General features: G+C 43.3%; 1 protein-coding gene across 3 annotated transcripts in view; it reads left to right on the top strand.

The window, feature by feature from the left end:
• Positions 1-26,735, top strand: part of UGGT2 (UDP-glucose glycoprotein glucosyltransferase 2) — a 102,027-nt gene that overhangs the window by 68,340 nt on the left and 6,952 nt on the right. For 2 of the 3 annotated variants that reach the window (XM_042458351.1, XM_042458352.1), the window contains 5 exons: positions 21,775-21,859; positions 21,999-22,081; positions 22,959-23,051; positions 23,317-23,401; positions 25,974-26,156. In XM_042458351.1, coding sequence (XP_042314285.1) covers positions 21,775-21,859; positions 21,999-22,081; positions 22,959-23,051; positions 23,317-23,401; positions 25,974-26,156 — 529 coding nt within the window. The remainder of the gene's footprint in view (positions 1-21,774; positions 21,860-21,998; positions 22,082-22,958; positions 23,052-23,316; positions 23,402-25,973; positions 26,157-26,735) is intronic. The other variant, XR_006102956.1, reaches the window with a different exon arrangement.

The following is a 26,735-nucleotide window of genomic DNA, read 5'->3' as shown; positions in this document are numbered from 1 at the left end:
TCACTCCAAACTGCTGCAACTTTAATTGTTTGCCATTTTTTTTTTAATATTAATTTTTTTGGCTTCATGATCGCTGATAATTCCCCCGTCACTTACCATAAAATTTAACAAACCTAAGAAACAGGTTTTCCATTGATGCAAGTTGGTCAGACCCTCCATGTTCTTGAATGCAAGGGCAGATGAACTTAGTTTATCCTTTAACAAATACACTTGAACGCAATCTTGGTGCCCTAGACAATAGAACCTTGGAACCGGCAAAACACGTGCACACTTTCCTTGAGGTTATCTGCTTTACTTCCTTTTTCAGTCCCTCGGCAAGTCAAGGACGAATTGTGGTAAACCGCGGGTGACGCCTAGATAACCTTGCACATGGAACAATCTCTGACTTTGGTAATGTGAAACTACATTTTACACCGGTTATTCTTTCAATCGCTTATAGTTCAATCAAGCCACAACATTCCTTTTGCACTGTGTCAAAGAATACAGATTTTTCATTTAAGTACACGGCCAGTGTAATACAGTGAACTTGAGGGTCTTGGGACTACTGAATCTTGAAGACCAGGTTTGAAGCCCTGCTTAGCGATGGAAACCTACCCTGGTGAGCAACATTCAACTCAGAGGAAGGCAAGCAAACTCACCTCTGAACAAATCTTGCCAATAAACCCCTTTATATGGCACTCCTTAGGCACCTTGGGGGCAAAACCAGGGCATGCATGCCCCCCGCCTCCCCCTTTGTCAAGCAAAGCCATTCTCTGAGGGCACACAGAGAGGATGAGAGGGCAAGGGAAAAGTAGGAACAGGTGTGCACCGTTCCTCCTCTTCCCCCCACCCTCCTGTCCTTTTGCAGCCTCTCAAGACACTAAAGGGCCCAGAGGGAAAGAAGAGAGATGAAGGGCAGGCACCTGGTTCCTCTTCTTTCCCCCGCCCTCCCTGGTCCTTCAGCGGTCTCTGGGAAAGTTCCGCCACCTTAAGGAAGGCAGAAAGAACACCACCCACCACCCCCCAACCACCGGCACCAAAAGGTCACTGCCCCCCAGCACCAGGTAACATCGTGCCGGCACTGAATTGAGTTTCACCAGGCAAGTCCAGCTCCATCAGGACTAAGCCTGAGGAAAGTGAGACTTCCGGCCCTCCACCCACAAACTATTCACATCCTGCGCCTGAGATGGAGGTTGGCCAGGCAAGTCCAGCTCATCAATCAGGACTAACCCTGAAAGAAGGAGACATCCGCCCCCATCCACAACACTGCCATCTGCCGCCTGAGAGGGAGTTGGCCAGGCAAGTCCTCCAGCTCCATCAGGACTAAGCCTGAAGGAAGGGGACTCCCGCCCTCCAAACTGCCACTACCTCCGGCCTGACGAGGGAGTTTCCAGGCAGTCCCCTCCCCTCAGACTAAGCCTGAAGGAAGGAGAATCCGCCCTCCCACAAACTGCCATCTGCCGTCCTGAGGAGGGAGTGCCATGCAAGTCCAGCTGCCAGACAAGGACTAAGCCTGAAGGAAGGGGAAACTTCCGCCCTCCACAACTCGCCATCTGCCGGCCTAAGAAGGGAGTTGGCCAGGCAAGTCCAGCTCCAATCAGGACTAAGCCGGAATGAAGGAGACTCCGCCCTCCACAAGCTGCCATACAGTGCTGCCGCCCTGAGAGGGAGTTGGCCCAGGCCAAGTACCAGCTCCATCAGGACTAAAGCCTGAAATGAAGGAGACCCGCCCTCCACAATTTCCAATTCCGCCGGGCCTGAGAGGGGAGTATCCGCCAGCAAGTCCACATCTCACCAGCTCCATCGGACACGAACCTGAAGGAAGGAAAGATGCCGCCCTCCACAACTTGACCATCCGCACGGCCTGAGAAGGGAAGTTGGCCAGGCAAGTCACAGCTCCACTCAGGACTAAGCCTGAAGAAGTAGACATCCGCCCTCCACAACCCATGACGCTGCCGGCCCTGAGAGGAAGTTTGGCCAGGCAAGTCCAGCTACCATCAGACTAAGCCTGAAGGAAAGGAACATCCAGCCCTCCACAACTGCCCACTCCCCGGCCTGAAGAGGAGTTGGCCAGAAGCAAGTCCAGCTCCCATCAGACTAAGCCTGAAGGAAGGAGGACTCCCCCTCCACAAACTGCCATCGCCGGCCTGAGAGGGAGTTTGCCAGGCAAGTCCAGCTCCACTCAGGACATAAGCCTGAAGAAGGAAGAACTCCAGCCCAGCCACAACTGCCAATCCTGCCGGCCTAGAGAGGGAGTGGCGCAGGCAAGTCCAGGCTCCATCAGGACAGAAGCCTGAAGGAAGGGAACTCCCGCCCTCCACAACTGCCACATCTGCCGGCCCTGAGAGGGAGTTCGGCCAGGCAAGCCTCCAGCATCCAGACAGCGACTAAGCGAAGGAAGGAGGACTCCGCCCTCCAACAGCTGCCATCCCTGCCAGGACCTGAGAAGGGAGATTGAAGACACAGGGACCCAAGTCCAGCCTCCCCATCAGGACTAAGCCCTGAAGGAAGGAGACTCCGCCTACCACAATTGCGAGCCGACCGAAAGCCTGAGAGGGAGTTCCGCCAGCAAGAGTCCAGCTCCAGCAGGACTATAAAGCCTGAAGGAAGGAAGAGTCCGCCCCTCCACAATTGACATCCGCCGAGCCTGAGAGCCAAGGAGTTGACCAGGCAAGTACCAGCTCCCTCAGGAACTAAGCGCTGAAGGAAGGAGAATCAAAAAAAACGCCCTAACCACAACGCCATCTGCACCGAGACCCTTGAAAGGCAGCAAGAATGGCCAACGCGAAGTCACCAGCTCCATCAGGACGAACTCCCTGAAAGCAAGGACGACCAATCCGAACCCTCCCAAATCAACTGCCATCTGCCGGCCTGAGAGGAAGTTGAGAACCAGGCAAGTGTAATACAGTTTCAAGCCTCCATCAGGACTAAGCCTGAAGGAAGGACGACTCACGCACCTCCACAACTGCCATCCCTGGCCTGATAAAAGGGAGTCTGGCCAGGCAATTCCAGCTCCACGCAACCCTGACCAAGCCCTGAAGAAAGGAGACAATAACATAACCAACCCGCAAAACCAACTGGAGGCCGATCCGACGGCATGGCGGTTACAGACCGCTCTATTTGGGGGGCTGCCTCGCCCTCGTCCCCCCTTACGGGGCCTCAGCGTAGCAGAAGCGGCAGCCCATTGAGGCCCCGATCCGCCCTTTCAGGCTGCGAGGGAAGCGGCAAAGGCCCCTTCCCAGCAGCCTGAAAAGGGGGTCCTTGGGGCTTCAAGCCCCAAAGGACACCCCGTGGTGGCGGGGCGGCGGGGAAGGAGGAAAAGGCGCTTGGCCCCTTTTCTCGCCTTTGGCGCGTTGGGTGCAGCCGTATGAAGGCGCACCCAGCAGACAAACCAGGAAGGAGCTCCGAAAGGAGTCTCCTTCCTGGACTCTTTCTGCTCTAATGGTGCCTAGAGCGCCCTGGCGCAGAGGAGGACACGTCACAGTCCGCGCCCGCGGAGCCTGGGAAAAGCCCATTGCGTGCAAGGGCCGGATGGATAATGGCAGCCGCCTAAAAAATAAATAAGTAACACTGCATGGCACGCAGAGCGCGCCTAGGGGGTTAGGGGAGTGCGGTAGGCACTCGACCCCAAAACCGCGAGCTATGCACGCGAGCGACTGCTGAGGCTCCTCCGTAAGCTCAGGGAAACTGGGACCTGAAAAGCAACCCAAGTGACCCAGATTGAATGTAAATAAAAAACAGATTCATCTTGATGAGAGGGGTGAGACACTGATTTAAGTGCATGTACATCAAGCTGTAATGCAAACATCACAAGTATTCTGGTGAGCAGTGGATAACAAGATCAACACTTCCCCGAAGCCACAGGGAGAAGCCTTGTGGCCCCAGATGGTTAGAGACAAGCAAAACAAGTCTAACCTGACTTGAATAATACAAATGGAGCGACATGAAGGGCTAGGGCAGGGGCTTACAGACCGCTCGTTTGGGCGGGCCTTGGCACCGCCCCGTTCCACGCGGTTATCATCGGGGCTCACGTGCAGAGCGTCAGCCGCTGAGGCCCCGATCCGCCACTTTTCAGGCTGCAGTGAGCAGGAAATGACCCTTGCCCTGCCGCTGGAAAGGGGTGTCCTTGTGGCTTCAAGCCTAAGGACACTCCGCGCGGCGGGGACCCCGGGGGGAACAGTGCGGCTTGGCCAGGTTTCATGCCTTTGACGTCCCGTTGGGTGCACCTTATGAAGGCTGCACCCAAGCAAACCAACCGGAAGAGCTCCGAAACGGAGCTGCCTGTTCCTACTCTGCGCTAAAGGGTGCACGGACGCCCTAGGCGAAGAGCCGAGGACGTCACGTCCGCCACGCGGTCGTGAGTCCTCATGGCGGCGGGCACGTGTGGAATGGCCGCCGCCATTTTTGTGCACGCGAGCCGCGCACTAAGGTTAGGGGTTGCGGAAGCAACACCGCCCCTTTCTAACCCCTAGTATGCACTCTGCGTGTACTTTCCTGCCCGTTTTACGGGCCTATATTTCCCGTCTGTTCGCCGTAGATTTAATGTAAATAAACCTCAGGTCGAGAGAGATTCTATAATTGTGCAGTTAACTCGAACAGTCGCTTGATGTCAAAACATCTAATAGGATCCATCCTGGTGACAGGTTGGATCCCAGACACTTCTCCCTGGGATGCTATTCCAAAAACTCGAGGGGAGACAGCCCATTACATAGTTGACCTCGCAGTGGAGAGAAAGGGCCAAAAAAGCATGGCTTAAACAAGGTACGGAAATGCGAAAAAAACAGCGTGGAGGCGAAACTGGAATGAGGGCAAGGGCTCAGCCTGAATATGGAGAGCTTGCCAACGACCCATACCCTCTCGTTTTGATAATGCTGGAGCAGAAAAGACTTTGCCATGCCTCCATTCATGTGTTTGCTCATCCTCTGTACCTCGAAGGCCAGCATGCTGACGCTCCCTTTTGGCAAGCGGCAAGCCAGGAGTAGGGGCATTGAAGCTGTGCGGGGGGCAAGATTCTGCAACAAAGAAAGTAGGAGAGAAGCCGGCGGCAGGACTAGGCGTGAATAAGCCACAGAAACCTCTTTAGAATTGATTGCACTGTGTAGACATTCAATGCCGACACAGTGGACCCTTAGTATCCACAATGGTTTCATGGTCCAGGACGTTCCCTGTTTGCTAGACAGCAAATCGAGTATGGGGATATTCATCGGCCCATTACATTGCATAGTGTATAAAATGGTGGCCTTTAGCACTATAAAGTCGGAAAATCAAGGGTATCTTTGTGGAAATGCGTTTAAAAAAAAAATATTTTCAAGCTTGTGGGATTGGCGGAATCTGTGAAGTAAACTGTGATAGGGAGAGAAGTCAACTTAATAGTTTTGTAATGGCTATTGATGACTTGGCTAGTAGAATCCGCAAAACCAGTGATAGCAATATTCTCGGTCAAGACTGCACGTATTTTAGTAAGTTGAAGTAACATGATATGACTTTACGTTCAGCACTTATTGTGAACTGGTAGTGCATCCTGCACAAATTGAATGGTTTCATTAGGCCTTCTGACAGTCATCTGAGATTGGTAATTTGCACGCAGTATATTTCAATCAGCACTAAATTCTTAACAAGGTTAATCCTTATTAAATTGATAGTGCAACTAAAAGCCAGCTACTCAGAATAATTAATCGCTGCAGAGGTCAATAGGACTTAAACCCAGAAAATTTCTGGAATGTTCGTCTAGCAAGCCAATTTATGGACATCTAGAGTCCCGATTTCAGCTCTCTTTTCTCTCCGTCTGTGTGTGGGTGTGTGTATCAAGTACTATAGTCCATGTGTTTTTTTAATAGCTGACATTTGACAAATCGAAATAAATATTGGTAGCTAAAAAGGGGTGTTCTTAACCCAACAAACCACTTGCCTCATGGTATGTTAATCTAAAATAACAAACCGGAGTCTACCTGGCCAGCTTAAATAGATCGGATCATAAACTTACGATGGTGATATTGTGGTGTAGTGTGTGATAGGGTGGTTTGAGGATTCAGAAGAAGATAGGTGCTCACGGACCACTTTTAATAGCTTCCCAGAGAAGTGCAAGTCTACAAATATAGTTTGACTTGTCATAGGTCTGCTGAAAGTCCCTCTTCTGCATGACCTAATTAAAGTGCAGGTTGTGCGCCTTGGAATTCGTGGACACACAAAGGATGTTGAGTTGCAGGAGAGAATGAATGGTAGTGACATGGTCCAATAGGTCGGTAAGGCAGAAGCCTGCCTGAAATGCAAGAAAAGGGGGAAACAGGCTAGAAAGACTTCCTTTAGGTGTTAAACTAGCAATGGGATGCACAGCTTGGGGGAACATTAAGAAATGAAAGTGGAACACTGACACAGCTGGGCTTTATCACACGGAAGCACATAAACAGATTACATTTATGCTCTGCTTTGCAAGTGTGATCCTGGGAAAGGAAAATAAGGGTTCTTCTTTCCAAATGTAAAAATGTGGACTACAAGGTGCCTAAACTAAGGCCTTCTTGGCTGAACCCATGTCAAACCATCGTGATTGACCTAGAACAAGTTTTTTTTTGGCTTAATTGAAGCTATTAGAGCAGGCAAGACAAGTTCCAAGGAAAGGTTTGTGCGTTGCTCTCCCTGTCCCTTCCCTTCCCTTTCCCTTCCCGTATTACTCAAGCAGTAGTTTCCTGTGAAGGAAAAAAGATATCGTGTGAGAATCCACTAAGGGTGGTCATAATTAGGGTAGACACATAATTGTCGCGCACTAGTCACTTTCTCCGCTCATGATTACTTAAAGAGTTCAAGTTGCCCAGTTGTTGGTAGTAGTGCACTCCCCCACTGAGTACGTACAATGAACTTCGAATGGAGGAAAACACAAATCAAGCTTAAAAGCTGTGTTATCCTCATATCGAAAGTTTGGGCAGAAGCAGATGGGTCTACTAACTAACAGGCAACATCATAAACATGCAAACCAATTTCTGGTGGCATGTGGAAGGGCAACGAAGAAATTGAGTGAATGGGATGGGGCAATTATTAACAGTTCCCTCTGTCCCAACTCATATCTTCCTGGAAAATGTCCACCACCCGTAACTATTTCTTTCCCACACAATGTCCCTTCTGGACATGGAACCCAAGGTGGATACAGGGGGAGTGTATCCTAAGCTGATGAGCTGATTCATCAAGTGCCGCTTTTTTCTGTCCACATGGGGGTGGTGGAGGATACTGTATTGATCCCAGTTTCGTTTCTTGGCAGACCTTATTAAAAAATAACGTATTTCCCCTGGCAATTAATAGCCTACACCTGCCCAATACAGTGGCAGCCTAGCAATGTAAAGTTGTTTGCTCATGTTAATGCTCAAAAAGGAAGCAGTCCGTTTTAGATCGATTTTATAAATGTCTTCTGCCAAGAAAGTTTATACAATTTTCAAGACTATATCCACGAGTGGGACATAGTGAGAAAAATGTGGTTTGTAATGTGTGTGAGACCAAAGTTCCTGTGCAGATCATGAGAGACCGATTCCCATGTGGCGGTCCCGGTTATAAGAGATGGAGTTTGCTGGTGCCTAGAACTAAGTAAATTGTCCCCGGTTGCAGACAATAAATAGTTGGCTGAGCAGATATACTATTTTTCTTTCGATTTCATGCACGAAATCCTACTATCATCTTATAAGAAAAGTTTTTTCCTGCTAGCACAAAACGCCAATGGTGTATGCCAGAACAAGAATCCTGAATGCAAAAAGTATTGTCAACGACAGGTAGTCAGGTTTAGTTGCCGTACACATTTTTTAAAACATTTTTTTCAAATATGTTTCAAATAATCTTTCCAGTTCTTAGGTAAACGCTCAAGAACCAGTATCCAAACTGTACCCGTCTCTTTCAGGAACAAAAGTCCCAGTGTTTAGTCTGGTACCACGGGGTGTAGATTTGCACCGGTGGTGGCATCAACTGCATGAGGCTATTTGGGATCTGTGTGGTAAGAGGAGGACTTTTCTCCCAAAGGAACTGTCCTCTTTGTTGAACAGAAGGACACATCTGCCCAGTCCGATAACCACTTACACATAGCAGCATCGTGGGTTAGAACTACGATCAATAAAAAATGTTTAATGTGTGCTTGATTGTACCTGTTCCAGCCGTCCCAAGGAGAAATTGCGTCGTTTTTCAGTCAGCCTAGTTTCCCAATCCCATCACCTTTAGTGGAAGAACAGTTTGAATAATATAGAAAGGCCAGCGTTCGTTTAATCGTTGGAATGTATCAACGTAAGCAAGGCAGTCTAAAAGAGAAATAATATTAGGAGAAAAACTTGGTATGGTGCGAGGAGATCTATTTCAAGTATTTTTGTATGTAATCCCCAACCACACAAAACTCGTCAAGACTAATTTAACTTTTGGTCTTAAAGCAAATTGGTCTCTCTTGGGAAGAAGATCTCCTAGGTTGGCTTTGTCTGTGCTGCAATTTACTGAGACTCTGTATACAAACATGTGCAAAATCATTTTCCACAGTAGATAAACCTAATGGAAAAAGTAGCAATTTTGGTGAAATACAAAACCCTGTTTCGATTGGGATAGCCGAGCATCTAACGCGCTAGTGTGCCTGTCTGCCACAATATGGCCAACACAGCCTAACCTAATCAACCCGTTCAGCGTTCTCTTGTAGACATTGTTCTAGCTCCCAACTGAAGATATAGAATGAAAAACAGACTTTTAAAGTGAGGTTCCACATATCGGATTGTGGAAGTTGGGTAAGTGAAAAGCTATGCATATTTGCAAGTAAAAAAAAAGCTAACAATGACAGGAAAGGCAAAAGCAAACGGTTGTGTTGTTGGCTGTGTGTGTGTGTGTGTGTGAAAGTGCAAATATAATTATTGCTCTACTTCTCTTAGTTTAAAAATTAAGATAAAGTAATTAGAAGTTCTTTTTTGAAAAACTCCCCTGTTTCGAAGAAGTAAATAATAATAGTGAGATACTGTGAGATTCAGCATAACAGGGCCGACCCAAATTACCATATGGCAGTCAGCCTTATTTTATTAAAACCTGGAACTGTGAATTAATATGAGCAGTGAAAAGTAAGTTTCAGGTAGCCTTCCAAAAAGTCCATATGAAGATGTTGCAGTAGGGCAGTAATCTGCGACAAATCATGGACTGGAACTTCACGGCGACAGTTTGCAAATGGTGTAATCTGGAGTTATGCATCTGAAACGAGATATGTGTTCACAATGCCACTATAGTTCATTATTATAGTAATGATGGAGGGTAATATAGAGGGAATAATCAAAAAATTCCCAACATCTTGCCTTACTCACAGGACACAATGGACGGTCCAGTCCTTCTGTTCATTGAACACCGATTAGCCAATGTTGTCCAGCTCCCCTCTCCTAAAAGGCAAATCTCTGGTGCAAAGGAGGAATTATAACAGGAAGTCCTGTCTTTTATTGTTTTGCAATGGAGGTCACTGGTGGAAGGAGAGAGGGAAATATCAGTCCTATGTCGCACCTATTACGACGATACTTCAATGTGCACAGGGCTGATGAGTGGTAAGACAAGATGGTAGATGAACTGTAACAAAAAGACACTAATTGTAGAGAGGTAGTAGTTAATTAAAGCCCCTCAACAGATATGTGCCTTTGGCAGTGCGCCTCATTGACAGTGCAAGGGTTGCACTGGTGGGTCAGAGTTCCCATAGCGCCCTGGCCAACCACTGTGCATGTAACGAGGACGTCGCACCTGTGCAGCACACACCCACACGGCACACACAGCTATGACATCGGAAGCTGCACAGCATCCAAACAGCGCTGGCACAGCTGCGATAAACCATTGAGGCGTCTTTTGACAGGTTTGACTGCGGAGTGGCAGCATGCAGAGCAAAAAGGAACCACGTTTTTAACTGCTCCCTTTTGGCTTTGCGCGACAGTGTCACACAATCTGGTTGAGGCGGTCAACTGCCTGCACAGCAAAGAAGAGATGCATCCTTCCAGGGAGCCGCTTCTGGGGGTCGCTGTACCCTACCTAAGTAAAGAAGCATAACTTAACTAAATAGCTGATCTGGTTTATACCAGCAATGAGTTACTTTTTTGTGTGTGTGGGTGGGAAGGGACATAATATTGTCCGTCCATAAAAATGCCGCAGTGACAACAGACAGATAGATACATTAGTTAATAGCCACCTTTCGTCCCAGTGGTAAAAATATAAATGTTTAAAAGAAACTCCACTCTCTGGGAGGAGGAGAAATAAGGAGCTTGGGTGGGACCTGGAGGGGTCACAGCTTTGGACTGGCTATAGAGAATATCTCTGTTGTGCGAACGTGAGGAAGCCCGGGGATCGAACAGCTTCCCCAGGCCTAGATGAACGGACTGCATGTGAGCAGTCGATTGGCGATCCGCACTCTAGTTTGTAGAGAGAACCAAAACTAGTAAATAATACTTAAAAGTGTGAAACAAAGTGGGCTGAGGAGCACCAAACCTATTATTTCCCTCCTACTTGATGGAACTTCTGTTGGCAGAAAAGCAGGGAGAGCTCACAGGAAAAGAAATGATGAACAAACATAAAGCAAGCTGTAAAAGCAGAATAAACTGCTGTGAAAGAAGTAGTAAAAGAAAGCACTCAGAGCAAACTGAGAGTACGCAACAGGAGTGGCAGCACAACCGTGGAAGGAAGTGAAAGGGACAGGGCAGGAAAAGTGGTGTTGGCGGATAGAGTGAAGAGAAATTAAGGTGTTCAGGGAGAAAAGAGAGAATGAGAAAAAAGGAGAAAGAGAGAAACAGCTAGTGATGCATATTTTTGGATGCCGAAGAGCGTTCCCCCAAGAAAGGGGACTGGACCGTATGTTGTGTAAAACGATTTCCAGTGGAGTGAGTAAAAAAAAAATTAAATTGATTTCATCAATAGATAATAGAACAATGTTGCTCAATGAATATTAAATGAAGAAGAGACAACAGTAATAAAAATAGAAAAAAGGAACCAGACAGGGATGTCCCCATTTCCCCTCTACTATTGTATGAATAGTCTCTGGAAGGTGTTTACTCTAGCAAGTCAAAGTACTATGAAATATTCAAAATATTAAGATACAAAACGTTATTCTCACTAAAGTTCAAGGCGTGTTGTGGACGACATAGTGGTGCTCATTGAAAGACCCAATTGAATAGTAAGTTGATAAATTAGTGTATACTTTAAAGGAATAATGGGAACAATTAGAAGGTTTCTCTGTTAACCAGAGATAAAATGGCAAGTCACGGAACAATAAATAGGTCAAAGAAAGAAGATGAAATATGTCAAAGCAAGTCAAGGAGTTAGGATCAAAAAAAAGGTGAAACATTAGGCAGCAACGTATAACAAAAAGAAATGTAACAGATCATTTCAAAAACAGCTAGTAGCAAAATCTGGAAAGAAATACAAATGGTCCGAAACTACAGATTTCGGTCTCTCTAGAAAGAGTTGCTTTAATCAAAGGATGATTATCTTGCCGAAACTAATGGTATCGTTTGTTCAAAACACCCCAAGAATCACACAATGAAGAAATGTTTTGAATCATGGAAAGAAAGAAATAACAGAATTTTTGTGACAAAGTAAAAAACCAAGATCAGATCGTCCAGCATGATAGATTCAGAAAGAAATGAGGAGTTAGACCGTGCCAGACTTAAAGAATATTATTATGCCTGCTCCAGAGTTGGTTAGAGGACTGGATGATATTGCAAGGATGAAAAGGCACCGTTGAGCGTTTAGAAAGAAACAATAGCAGAGTTGGTTTTCAAGGCTTGTATGGAGTCATAAAGAAACTTAAGGAAAATAAAGATTGCACCACAACACTACATAAGGAAAGAGTATTGACTCCAGGGTTGGGTTTAAATTAAAAAGGATCTTTTATAGAAAAATCCCACTCTGGATTTCCCCACAAGAGGACTCTAAAGAGCAAACAGAAAGAAGGACCAATAGTGGATAGGATAAGATTACAAAGATTATTGGAAGTAAAAAAACAACTAAAGATGGGAAAGTGTCAAATGTAAAATAAAATCGGAAAGAAAAACTTGAATCAGAAGGACAGTACATACATGTGGTTCTTATCAGCTACAATGTATACAAAGAATCAAAATTGACAGAAAGGAAATAGATACTATGCTATTATGACAGATGGGAAAGGACACCATATTGCAAAGTATTATAAGGCCCTCGATGAAAGGAATTTAGAGGAAGAAGTAATAAAACATGTAATGATTAAATTGTCCCAAGATGTCAGAAGAAACATAAATTTAGAAGACTGGGGACAAATCTGGAAGACTACAAATAGGTTTACCCTCTGTCAGGATCTTAAAGAAAATTTTCTAAAGATGATGCATAGGTGGTACTTTTCCCCAAAAGGCTTAGGCTATATACAAAACAAGAACTGAACAATTCTGGAAATGCCAAAAACAGCCAGGAACATTCTTCCACATGTGGTGGGAATGTAAAATGGCTGCAACATTTTGGAAAGGTATCCATGAAACTCTAACAGATATTCCAATTTCAGTTCCCATTTAAAACCAAATTCTATTTGTTGAATATGATTTCTCATTTGGATAAGGAGAAACAAAAGAAATTTGAGTGGGTAATTCTGGCGGGTTACACACTGCCATGAAAATACGCGCTCCGTGCGTAAAAAATGACAGCGGCCGTTGCAGGCGGCCGCTGCCATGAGGACGTCACGGCCACGCCGCCTCTATACGGGGCGGCACGGACGTGACGTCCTCGCTCCGCGCCAGGGCGCCTAGGGCGCCCTTAGCGCAAACCAGGAAGGAGCTCCGTTACGGAGCTCCTTCCTGGTTTGTGGCGCCGCTTTGCTTCACTGGGCGCAGCCTTCAGACGGCTGCGCCCAGTGAAGCAAGGGAGAAAGGGGCCACGCGGCCCCTTTCTCCCCCTCCCCGCCACCACGGGGTGTCCTTGGGGCTTGAAGCCCCAAGGACACCCCTTTTCAGGCTGTGGGGAAGCGGCGTTTTGCCGCTTCCCCGCAGCCTGAAAAGCGGCGGATCGGGGCCTCAGTGGCTGCCGTTCTAGTCACTGAGGCCTCGATACACCGGGGAAAGGGGCGGGTACAGCCCACCCCAAATAGGCGGTCTGTAACCCGCCTCAGTTTAGTTATCTTCGTTTCTAGGGAGAGTTCAGACTTGATCTGCTCTAGGACCCTTTATTTGTCTTTTTAGCAGTTCATGGTTTCCTCAGAACTCTCCTCAAGCACCATATATCAGATGAACTGATTCTCTTCCTATCAGCTTTCTACGCTGTTCAGCTTTAAACATACCGTGTTTCCCTGAAAATAAGACACTGTCTTATATTTATTATTCCTCAAGAAGACACAGTATGGCTTATTTTCAGGGGATATCTTATTTTTATTAAGTATGGTACAACAATCTACATTTATTCAAATATAGTTAAATTGTCTTCTTCTGGAACATTGTCATAACTCTCCAAACCCAAAATTCCATCCTGAGTTTCTTGCAACCATTTCCTTTAGAACCATTGACACCAATCTTTCCGCTCTCTTTCTGCCCCCTTCTGTTCTGCGCCAGGCCTATCACTATGTCTTAGTTTCGAGGTATGGCATATATTGTGCAAATGCTTAGAAATCCTGCTACGACTTATTTTATGGGTAAGTCTTATTTTCGGGGAAACCGTAGAAATGGGAAATATGATGGCATGGACAATCTTAACTTTAGTGTTTGGTGATATATCTTTACACGTCAGGATCTTGTCTTGTTCCTTCATAGAACTCTTCTCCTGCACCAGAGTTCTGTCTGCATCCTACTAAGGTCTGCTGCATTTACTTCTGTTATTGTGGGAATCTTCTAAGCTATTCCTTTGCCCTTTCAGACAGTTTGCCTGTCGGTTGCCCCTTTGCCTGCAGTAGCAGGCAGTGTCCACTGATGCTGATGAGCCACAAGAGCTGGAGCCAACTGCTTCTAATTAGTTACCCAACCTACTTCCTTGCTAGATTTAAAAATACTGTTTTACCTCCATTCAAAGGGGTAGAGTGACATTGCTAGGGATTGGGTAGACATTTGGGGTTCTTCTTTTTAAAAGTCACAGCTGTTCCAAGCATGCCAAAAATGCCCCCATAGTTAATTAAACTATTTGCTTATTATGTACAGTTGAGAAATATTTTTTTATTTCTTTGTACTCTTATGAGGACTGGTATTTTTGCTGTTGGATGCCTCGCTGCATTGTACCCTGCTAAGAGTATAAGACTGGTTGCTGCCTCTCCAGCTGAAGCTGTAAATCTGAACCTTACCACTACTTTTTTAATTTAAGGTATTTGTACACCTTGGATACATCCAAAAAATTGTACTCTATTACCTCAGCATGGCACACACATGATCCTGGCTTCTCAAAGGCAATGCCAATAGAGTGCAAGCTCTGGCAGATTCTGCCAAGCTGTTAAGTTTTTCAGCATGCTCCTGGCAGTAGACAGTATGTCTGCTATCCAAGGATTTGTCTAGTACAGAGAATTTTGTTGCCAGAAGGCTGGCCATCAAGTGAGGAATTGGCCACAGCAACTATGAACCCATCAGGAATGTGGAATAGTTTAGATCTGCTTTGGTGGAGGGATTAACCTACTGGTGTAATTACAGATCCTCAAAATACTCATGTTCATATATACCTGGCACATCATGGTAAACCACTACAGTAATATACAAGAAGGTAATGGAAATGCCATGAAAAAGCATGCCTAGTTAAAACAAAAGTAGCTTCCAAATTCACCAAAACCAATTCTTATAGCAGAAGGGATGACTCACAATGTTTAATATAGGTTTTCTTCTTACAGATCTTAAAAAAAAAACATGATCAGTTTATTTAAAGTATTTGATGGAAGTACCTTAGGCTGGTGGTGCCTAAAAGGCAAAAATAGAGTCACCAAGGGGGGGAACCTTCTCCAGGGAGGTAATTCCTTAACTGGGACACTATCAGTGCTCTAAGAGCTTGTCATGTCTTTCACCTGCTTAATTTCTGCAGGTGGTAGCACTCTGAGAAAGTCTTTGATCAGAGGTCCTTTACTGTTGTACTAGTTTATACAGAACAAGGTGGTTCTTATGTTATCAAATTTTAGACCATGAAAGACTTAAAGATCAAAGCCAACACCCTAACTTGAGCATAGCATGTATGTGAGCCGTCAAGTTGCTTGTTGACTTGTGGCAACCCCATGGATTTCATAATGTTTTCTTCAACAAGGAGTGTTCAGAGGTGGTTTTGCCAGTTCCCTCTTCTGAAATATAGCCTACAGCATCTGATATTCATTGGCAGTCTCTCATCCAAGTACTAAGTAAAGCTGGCCCTGCTTAGCTTCCAAGATCAGACAGGATTTTAAGCGTATTATCATAGAGTCTTTAAAACTGACTAAAAATGTTCTCAGGGAGCCATCCCACTTAAAACCTTGTTGGTAGGGCCAGATTATTAATTGTTCAAGGACAGCAATTGCTCCACACGCCTCTCACTGGCTAGGGGCCCTAGTCCTAAGGGAGAAATGATGTTGCTTGCTTCCTCTCCTTCCCCAGTCCCTTTCTGAATCTCCCAATGTTTCTGTTACTATCAGTATCTCATAGGCTGTTTTAATAATAGAGTCAAGCTGCATGGAATCACAAAGGTTTCAGGGCTCTGTGTGGGGTCACACATGAAGATTTGGGTGCCTTTGCCTATTATTGCTCTATATTTTATTTATTCATTTGTTTAATTTCTGTGTCATTATTATAAGATTAGCCACACATATCAAAAGAAGTGGGGGCTGTTTTTCTTTTTGGAACTGCCGCCGTCTCCAACCACCTTGGTTTGGTCTTGTCCATTGAGCTAACTTCAGTTTCTGAAGCATCTTCAAGGGCAGGCTGAACAGCAATGCATTTCATTGGTCTAAATGTCTACCAAAATTCTTGAATGAGGGGCTGGAATTTGAGTTCGGTAGAGTGTTATTGGCAAGACCTGGGACTGATAAAATATTTTTTAAAGGAAATTGAAACAGAGAATACTTTTTAGCACACTTTGAAATGTGCTGTGTTGACACTCTTTAAAATGTTTACTTGACTAAGATATTCTAGTGTTTCTTCTTGTGAATGGCTGCTTTCTATTTGGTGATAACTAAAAATACAAAAGCTTATTCTTAACATGCTTGAGAAGGTCAGCATGATGGATTAAAATATAAAACAAATAGAAAAGAATGTATGCAGTTCTGCATGACATTTTTGTTATTTAACTGAATATCATGAAGAGTGATTTCACTTGTGTGTGTACAAACTGGATAGTTACTCTCCCTAAAGTAAGGATTGGATTGTAATTATGTCTCAGGCTGTCAAGAAGAAAGGATCTGGTCACGTCTACACAGAAGTAAGTCCCACTGAATTCAGTGAAACTTAATCCCAAGTAATTGGATGTGGGATTGCAGATTAGATTCAATTAGGCAAATTAAATGAAGCATGGTGTTTTTGTTTTGTTTGACTTCTCACTCTAAGCTAAGACAGTGTTCTTCATTTTTAAACCTGGTTAGTTTTCCCAAAATAGATGTTGATACTGCACTAATCACAGGAGGTGGGTGGCAGTCTATTTCATTTTTCACTTCAGCTACTAGCTTTTAAAAAGAATGTTTAAAAATAAGTGAGCAAGAAATGTTTAGAATATGTTTAAAAATAAATTAACCTTTTGGTGTTTGGGATGGGAAGGTAATTTGTCATACTTTTCAGTGACCCAGGATTACTCACCCACACACAGAACTTGGGAAAGTCACTTTTCCAAGTTCTGCATTTTGATGAGTAATAATAGTTCATGTTGGCTGGGCGATTCTGGGAGTTGCACCAAAAAAAAAAAACTTACAACATTTTAGCATTTGCAGTGTTCTAAGTGATAAAATAGTTATAAACTGTGATCTGGAATGGGATAGATGGGACCGCTTTCTGCACAAAAGGACTGGTTTCTGAACAAAACAATAGCTGTAGCAGTTTTGTTCTTTCTGGACTCCAGCTGTTCAGTGAAGATACCTCAAGTTACTGGGTTTTATTTTTGCCACAGTAGTTTTTGCACATGGGGATTCAGATGCAACTGCTGGCATGGATCTAAATACAATCATTAGTCTGAACTAAAATACATCCATTTAACTAATGGGAACTTTGCAAGTCAACACTTACATAAGTTCCATTGATTAAATAGGTCTACTGTGGTTGAAACTAGCAATTCAGTTTAATCATAGGCATTTGCCTCCAATGAAGTTACTGTAGCATTTAGTAGTTTAACATTGCTATCTAAACTTCGAAGTTTGGAAAAATTACCTTTTTGTTTAGAACTCCCAGAAGCCCACAGCCAAACAAAACCTATTTAGAAATTACAAATCAAGCTCCAGCCAACCTGAGGTATAATTTCCTTTTTGGCTTTTGGGTCACTGCAGCTGCAGGGGTTAACTGGGAGGACCACTTAGTCCTTTCTATTGCCTTGCAGTTCTCCTTGATTGCCATTGTAAATCAAGTATATGGAGATCCAGATGCTTTGGATTACAGTTGTCATAATCCCATGCCACTGGTCATGCTGTCTGGGGTTTACGGGAGCTGAAATCTAAAACAGTTAGATGTACAGCGCTGTGTAAATTTACAGTGCTTCATAAATAAGGTTAATAATAATAATAATTAGATGGCCAAAGTTTCCTCATCTGTGTGAGACTGTTCCCCCTAACTTGTTTGCCTTGCTCCTATGTACTTTATGATTCAACTGTTAGTTTGGCTGTTAGCTGAGGTGCCGTATATTTTTACTTACATGTTGAAACATTTTTGACCCAAAAAAATCAACCCAAAAATGACTTATACATGGGTCAGTGCTCGAACAGGGATATGACAAGAGCAGAGACAAGAGGCAGATGTGAGAAGCCCCTCTTAGTATGGCATGGTGTGCAAGCAGCACTTCCACCCCATCACCCCTCTTTTGCCCAAACTGGAGAAAGAAAGGCAGCTCTCCCTCTTTGTCCACCTACATTTTTAGCCTGAATAGTGTTCGGCTGCAATGGGGAACCCAACTAGATACTGGGGCGGTCATTTTTTAATAAGGATAGGTTTTTCTGTAGAGAGCCTACAGCCAGGGTGGCATGTCTGCCTTTTTCCTGGACATGTCCTACGTTTCAACCTTTTGTCCGGGGATATAGGAGGAACTCCAAAATGTCCTCATTTCTGTAGATGATTAAAAAACCCATTAATTAACACCACTTGTTGTTCCTCTTCCAACAAATGTGCATACTTGGTAGCCTGTCTTAACTCCAAATAGTGGGATAGGATGGATCCTTCTAAAATTATTTCTTCCTAGAAGCAGCAGCAGACAAGATTTGTCCCCACAACTCAAGAGTTTGTTTGGTTCTTGGGGGGGGGGAAGAAAGGAGCCCTTTGAGTAACACCGTATTTGTTGTTACCCTTAGAGAAATGTGTCTACACTCTGCCTGTATCTCTCCCATCCACCAAACAGCCTTCCTTTCTGAATCCGATGTTAAAGCCTACTCCCTCCATCCTCCTTTTTCCTCTCTAGACCTCTCCCAACCATGTAACACCAATCCCATTAATTTTGAATCTTATGTTAAAACCAACTCCTCCAGTATCAGGGAAGGGGTGTTAGATGGCTGGGAGAGGTCCAGAGAGGGAGAAGGATGATGGGAAAAGAAGGTTTTAACACTGGATATAGAATAGAGGGAAGTAGAGGGAAGTGATGTTAGGTGGCTAGCCGAGGTCAAGAAAGGGAAAAGGCAAAGGTTTTAACACTGGGTGCAGAAAGAAAGGAACAGGAGAGAAGTGGTGGTTGGTGATTGAGAGAGGTTCGGATAAGTCATTGGGGAGGACAGACGGTCTCAACATTGGATAATGCTAACAAGGCATTTTGAGGAAGATAGGTTCATCAGAAAAATACAGTCAACTATGGAACTTGTTATACGCTGGGGTTTGGTTCCAAGATCCCCATGTATAACAAAATCTGTGTATGCTCAAGTCCCATTAAATATAATGACATAGCAAAATTATGTGCCTTATAAAAATGGAAAATCAAGGTTTGATATTTGAAATTTATACTTTTTTTGAATATTTTCAAACCGTGGATGCTTGAATTCGTGTATAAGAAGGGCTGACTGTATATGTAATATATCTGTAAATTAAACACATGAAATGCATGTATATTTATATTAGTGATTTCATCTTTTATTTTGTAATGTCTTACATTTTAATTGAATGTCCTACATTTTTGGAACCTTGACCTTTTTTGCAGTTATGACATCTGGTCACCCTGACTATTGCGGACGTTTTCAATTGGGGCATACTATATAAGACTTGTGAGGCTTGGCAGTGTCTACAGAGAGGCTTACACAATGGGTTCCCTGGTATCCACTGATGTTTGGTTCCACCCCCACCCCCATGGATTCAAGTCCCATTATACAATGGAGCAGTAAAACTGTGCCTTTTACATAAAATGGAAAAATGAAGGTTTGCTTTTTGCAATTCTTTTGCACAGAAGCTTATATACTATGCCTCTATTAAAAATGGCCACCACAGAGTCTCTTTGGCCAGAAAAATGGGTGGGGGAGGGTTGCCTTTCTTTTTCCAGTTTGAGCAAAGGAGGAGTAATAGGGTGGGAGTGCTGCTTCCACGCCAAGAGGGGCTTCTTGTCTATGACTTTCATTCTCCAGTTGGGGCAAGAGAGAAGTAATGATGTGGGCTTTTGCCTTTGCGCTCGGTCTGTAGTAGAGGCAGGTTGCTTTCCTTGTTCTTCTCTCCCCCCCCCCCCCCCCCCCCCTTTTTTTTTTCAGGCTGTATTCTCATTCTTTTTCCTCATTTATATTCCTTTCCCGATTTGTATTTGTATAGATGTAGACATTTTGACATCAGCCATACCATTTACAACCCCGCTCTTGTGACCCCCTTCAATAGACAGATCCTCTCCTTCTCTTTCACTCTTCTTAAGTATGTTCCCCCTATACATTTTTTAAAGGAGTGGAAAATACTTTTTTGTTACATGCCCTTAAGTTTTACCCTCAGCATCTTCATGAGTCATAGCAAAATCCATCATTTTGCCCCGAAGCGTCCCCTTGCCTTATACGTGAAACCATTTTATACATGAGTATATAGGTAAACAGATGTTCTTTCTGGGATAGGGCTGTAGAGATTGTGAGGGCTTTTACTGGCTAGGGACCCTAGAATGCTGCCTATTGCATGGTTCAGGAATACAGTAAACAACCCACCCACCCTCAAATATATCTGGCATTTCTTTTCACTGTTAGGCATTTTCCTATACCAAAATGCTAGGTTTCTGTTCTCCTGCAATTAGGAGGAGTAGACTTAGAAGGTGCTGGGAAGTCCCACAGGTCAAACCTGCACATATAATGCCATCTCCTTTGGCTGCAGAACAACAAATCTTCACCATATCAAAGTATATTAGCTACATATGAGAGGGAGAAAAGAAACAAAATCCTGTTTATATCTGAAGCTTCCCTTACTTCCTTAAACAGAGAAATGTTGGATTAAATCATTAATGGATTACCAGAGCAACAGAACTGCTTTTATTGCATGAAGTATCAGTGCTCTAAAGCTAGTCTTGGCATCTCATTTTGATGTGCATCTATTCGTAATAATAGTAAGTTTTATTTGTATACCGCCCTTCTAAAACAAATTAATCAAGGCGGTTTACAACAATTTGCATAACAATAACATAACACTACATATTCAAATACATCATAATATCAATAGCAATACATCTCAATACAAAGGCAACAATACAGTTATCAATATAATATCAATGCATATCACAAAACAGCCAATATTACATAACAACAACAGCGATATCCAAACAACATTAACCCTCCAACCCCCAGAGTTACCACAAATACAAAAAAAAAAAAAAACCCCAAAAACTGCCCAGATGGTATCAGGGCACAAACCACAGTTCTTTCAGCCGCGCTTACAGCAGCGGCGGTGGGGGCAAATCCCCCGGGCCCCCCCCCCCGGGGGCATGGGGGGGGTGTGGCGGCGTCCTCCTTCGGGTGCCGGCGAGCCGGCTTAAGTAGGCTGCTCTCACCGGCCTCCTCCCTCCGCAGGTGCGCCGCCAGAGAATAGTAATATTCTAGACCTGTTTAGTTTAGGAAGCATAATTCCAAAAGCTTCCCAAGAAGTGCCCACAATCAGTTATTTGCAAAAGATTACCAGATGGTAGGTTGCTTATTTTCTAAAAGTGCCCAGAGGGTGCTTTTCTGAGGCTGAATCTGTAAGTCATTTGTTGTTTGTTTTCAAATGCCAGAATCAAGTCTTTTGCATGAAGAGATACTTGGGGGACTTGGCCAACAAGCTTGGCAACAGAGTTTTCCAACAATCACTTGTTGCTGTTCAGTGTGATTAGGATTATTCTTTAAATAAAGATCCAACTATGGTCTTTGAATTTAGAATTAACTTCTAAGATGCTGAGCCTGTGGCTTGTAGATACTGGTATCAATCTCAAGTGTGGGGTTTTGTTGCAGGATTCCTTCAGCTCTGGCATGCATCTGTTGTGTATAATGGCACCATATTGTCATAAGATTTGTTGGGCCAACTTGTGTGCTAAATTGATATGTACAATTTTTTAACAAAAATTAATCCCCCTAATATATTGTCCTGCTAGCAGCCTTCACTGGAAGCATACAAATGTGGAAAACTTCCTAAATTCGTAAGCTAGTACAATGCATACTGAGAAGCAGAGAGTTTTTTTTAAAAAAATTCCTCTGAGCAAACTATTCTATTTCTCTGTGTTGTAACTCAAAAAGTAGTAGATATTTTTGTCTGCAGATAAATAATATTTTTCTCTCCCTCCAAGGCATGAAGGGACTGAATCTTCTGAAGTTTCAGAGGAGGTTATCGTGGTATTAAACAATTTCAGAAGCAAAATCATCAAAGTCCAAGTAAGTATGCTAATAAATCCTTATGGGAATGATTATATTTTTCTTTCCTTCTTAGCAAGGTTAAAGCTCAGCATGGTTAGTAATTAGGCTTGCTGGGTGCTTTATATCTGACAGCAACACCCCTTGCTTTACTTGGTAGGTACAGAAGAAACCTGATAAAATTGATGAAGAGCTCCTGAGTGATGAGCTGAGAGGAGAAGAGGAGGAGAAGTCTGTGGCAAGGTAAAATGGCTTGTCCACACTTGGACCAAAAAAGCACACTTGGCTTTTCTTTATTTTGCAAAGATTTGTGACTGATTAAATATGGAGAAGCTGAGCTCTGGTGCGTGAAGCAGACAAATAGCTTTTGTGCTATGTGGGAAGCTTCTTTGATACTGTGTTTGGAACATTTCTTGTCTTGCTCCTCAGCCTAAGTTAATTCTTGGAGCAACTAACTCCCAAAACATTTGGGGAAATTACAGTGAACAGAGAACAGCCAGAGTGTATTGATTAAAAGCTAGACCTGGAGCCCTTTCAAGGTGCACTATTACAGCACTCTGATTCTACTTACCATGGATGCATCCTATGGAATCCTCCAGCTGGCAATTGAAGGAGAGCCAGAGAGCTCTAGTGCCTCACCAAACTGCAAACCCAAAGATTCCATGGGATGCAGCCATGGCAGTTAAAGTGGAATCATAGTGTAGTGGAAAGGGCCCCAAGTTTAAGTGTGATGGTTAAACTGGGATGGGTTTCAATGGGAAACCCAGATACTAAATCCCCAGTTAGCGATGAAGCTCAGGGAATGACCTTTGTCTCTCAGCCTAATCTGTTTCATGGTTTGTTTGTTTGTTTTCAGATGATAATATGGGCAACTAAGGTGGTTGTAATGGTACAGTAAATATGTACACTGGTGCTGAAAACACAATCCCCAGTTGGGAAAAGACTGTATCTTGGGCAATAGAAACAGTATTCCTTTTGTCTCTGGAGTAGTGCCTGTCTTCCCTTTCCCCTTTATCTGTTCTGAACAAGAAATTCCATTGATTTGGTATAAGAATATTTAACTGATCTGACATTTTTCAACCAGATTTTAAATGCAAGCTGAATAATTGTCTTTTTGAAGTTCTACAGGAGGAACTCAAACAGCAGAGAAGAAAGTGGATATATTAAACATCTTTTCTGTTGCATCTGGCCATTTATATGAACGTTTTTTAAGGTAGCTGAAGAATTTTTGTTGCATTTGAGGATATAATTTGTAATTCATTTGCATTTTAATTACAAAAGTGGAGAGTAGCAGCCAACATGAGGAACTAGCTTGTTTGAGCAGTAGATGCAATGCATGTGTAGTTAAACTGGCTTGTTAGTGGATTTTTATTTCTAGCAGTAAAGATTTAAAATATAAATTTACCTTCTGGCATCGTTGTGGCAATGTTGTGTTGTGCATATGCTAATGTACTTTATCAATGGATTCTTACCCCCAGAATTATGATGCTCTCAGTTCTGCACCACACCAAGACACCAGTTAAATTTTGGTTTCTCAAAAATTATCTGTCTCCTACCTTTAAAGTAAGTTTATCTCCTCTCTTAGATTAAAACCTTAACAACAGCAGTAACTCCTTAATGCACAGCTGTCAATGTCTGTTTACATTTCATTACTGACATTTTGAGTTAAAAGATACATACTGAAACCTTATTGCCTTTCTCAGCTTTAAATGTCAGTTTTACATATATATGTCAGATTCCTAGATCAGCTGCTTAGTTAAGGAGATGTAACTAAACATTTTCTGGTTCAAACCACACCCCACATCCTCGTCAACCTTAAGACCCAGCCAGTGGATTGGGTAAAGGAGGTCCATACAGCTGATGGTCTACCCCACTCCTGCCAGTGATAAAGGCTGAGATAAAAACTTGCAGCAGTGGTCCTGCTTGTGATGGTTTCAGGCTTGTTCATTGGTGGGAGAAGGATGGAATCGTCCTCCTCTTTGCACCACAATCACCAGCTGAACAGATCTCCTTTGCCATATCGTAAGGTGGACTGGGGGTTGCTGGCTGTCAAGATGGATGTGACTACATAGGATTAGTGAATACAGAGCAAATACAGATCTGTAACTCTAGGTTATGAATCCGTAACTGCAATAATATAATACTGTTACCCTCAAGGCGAACGTGTCCTCAAAGGACACTCCAAGACCACTCTGTATTTAGGGGAATTTACACTTAGCTCAAACAGAGATGTAGACCAACTGGAGTAACTCAGTCGTGAGGGATCTATCACAAAGTACACAGGACTCCAGAGGCAGGTTTGCAAATGAAATTATTTTTATTTAAAAGGGGAAAAAGATGTAAGGTATCATTAACAGTGATAATTACCTATGCAGATCTTGATTCCAATCACAGTGGGTCTGGGAACAAGAAGGGGACTCAATTGCTCCCCTGGCAAGTGGGGGTGGCGAGCGATAGAAGTGCTAGTCAAGCAAATTGGACATGCTAAAAAATCTGAATATTTACACCAAAAATATGCCTTGGGGGCAGATTCCAAAGGGTTGAAAAAACCAAATGGTTTTGAAGTACTTTGAAATGGGTTTGGAGCCACTTTGAAGTAATTTTCCAAGGTGGTGGCACTGACGTGTGAATGGCTGATAATGGACGTACATTTCCAGGCAGAGAGGATTAGCATGCAAGATCACTGGTGCTTTGTTTTATCTTACATCAGCCCATTATGGGTCTACACAACCTCCTCTGGAATGTCCAGAATTGATCCATCAAACTGGGCTCGCATGCATCTCCTGTCTTGTGATCAAAAGAGGAGGGGTGATATCAGCCACAGTCTTTGATAGGAACTCATTTTCTCACTGCTAATACTAATCAAGGCAATATGTTTATAGCTTGTTTATTCTTTCTTAAATAAAGTCTGGCTCTAGTATGTTTTGTTTTGCAACAGATTTGGTAACTTAAAAGCTTCACATTGTACTGCTGCAGAATTTAGAGCAACTGATTCTGCACTGAACAGAGTGGGAAAGAGGAGAGACTGGAAGTAGAGTGGGTTACAGGGATGAAATCTTAACCATAGTGAAGAGAGTGGGAGTAGGGTAGAGACATACATTTCAACTTCAACCATAAAGTATCGTTCAACTACACTTAACTCTAATTAGATGACTTGCTTCATGAAGATTCAAATATTTGGAAGGGAGGTTTTTTCCCACTTGAGAACAGCACTCTGTAAAGATGTATATTTTTTGTGGGTTTTTCAGGCTATGTAGCCATGTTCTAGAAGAGTTTATTCCTGACATTTTGCTGGCATCTGTGGCTGGCATCCTCAGAGAATGTCAGAAATAATCTCTTCTAGAACATGACCACATAGCCTGAAAAAACCACAAAAAACTATGGATGCTGACCATGAACGCCTTCGACTTCATAAAGATGTATAACTTGCATCTGCCCTGCCTCCCCTTACATATTTATCTGGCTCTATCAAATTATCATGTTGTAGTAAGAAAAAAAATTGCTCAATCTTCAACTTCACTGGAATGAAAAAATTAGATCAGAATCCTTGTGGTGATTTAAGCCAGTATAACAGGGTGTTAAACCAGTGTAAGAATTTATGGATGTTGTGCAAGAAGATACCCAGTACCTTCTTGTACAACAGGTTTCTTGTTAGTATGCTGGGGAAGCTGTATACTCCACTAGTGTTAAATAGGGTCTTAGCCAGTATGGGCAATTTCATCTGCTTTTTATTATCTTGTGCGCATTCTGGAAAGGCAAAATACCAACACCAGTATGCTTCTTGAAAAAATACTTCAGAAAGAACATCAGTTCCAATTTCTCCCTCTCCTTTTCTCCCTCTCCTATACTCCCTCCCATATTTATGGATGACCTTACTATTGAAGGATGTTAAAAATATACCTGTGAAACATTTTAGGTGAGAGTCAATTTTAGCACAGATGTTGGCAATTTGTACAGGGGTTGGAAGGGTATAGAGTAGCAACCAGGAATACAGAAGACCATCTTTGATTTAGATATTAAAATGGAGAACTGGATGATTTATTAGTGTTACTTATGTTATAACCCTATATAACCCAGATTGCCTTGCTTGTTTTGGCAATAATATGTACATATCTTGCATTCACCTATTTTGTAGAAAGTTATCCCTTACATGGCAGAAGAATATGGATTCCAGTATGAACTTGTGCAGTACAAATGGCCTCGCTGGCTTCATCAACAGACAGAAAAGCAAAGGATCATTTGGGGTTATAAAATTCTCTTCCTAGATGTTCTCTTTCCATTGGCTCTGGACAAGATAATATTTGTTGATGCTGATCAGGTAAAAAGAAAAGAAAATTCTCATTAGACAGAATGCGTAGCAACAGTTCCTTGTTTTCGATATGCCAGAATATGAGCCAAAAGTCAGATCTGCACTTTCAGTTGATAAAGTTGTTCCTGTATTATGCCAATGAGGCTGTAAGTGGGACAAATGTGAATACTCCACTCTCTGAACCTATAGAGCCAGTTGTGTTAGGGAGAAGATTTAGCCTGATTTCCCCAGGGAACATTTATGCCATTGCTGTTCATCATACATACACTTGCATGCTGATATAGTAAAGTGCTATGAATCCTTTGCCATGTGACTCTGTTGAGAGTTCAGGCTTGTCTTCAGTTCTGTACACTTTGGTGAGAAATCGCTGAGCCAAGATGATATCCTTGAAAGAATGTATTTTGACATATGATCTGGTGTAGGAAGCAGGACCAAACACATTTGCCCTACCCTCTGGGTCAGCATGGTGTAGTGGTTTGAGCATTGGACTACAAGGTTCAGTTCCCTGCTTGATGATGAAAACCCCCTGGGTGATCATGGGCAAGTCACATATTCTCAGCCCCAGAAAACCGTGTGATATGTTCACCT

Source organism: Sceloporus undulatus, chromosome 3 (assembly GCF_019175285.1).
Source record: "Sceloporus undulatus isolate JIND9_A2432 ecotype Alabama chromosome 3, SceUnd_v1.1, whole genome shotgun sequence".
NCBI classification, from domain to species: Eukaryota; Metazoa; Chordata; class Lepidosauria; order Squamata; family Phrynosomatidae; genus Sceloporus; species Sceloporus undulatus.
Note: the sequence above shows the minus strand (reverse complement) of the source record. Positions and strands in the feature narration are given on the sequence as shown.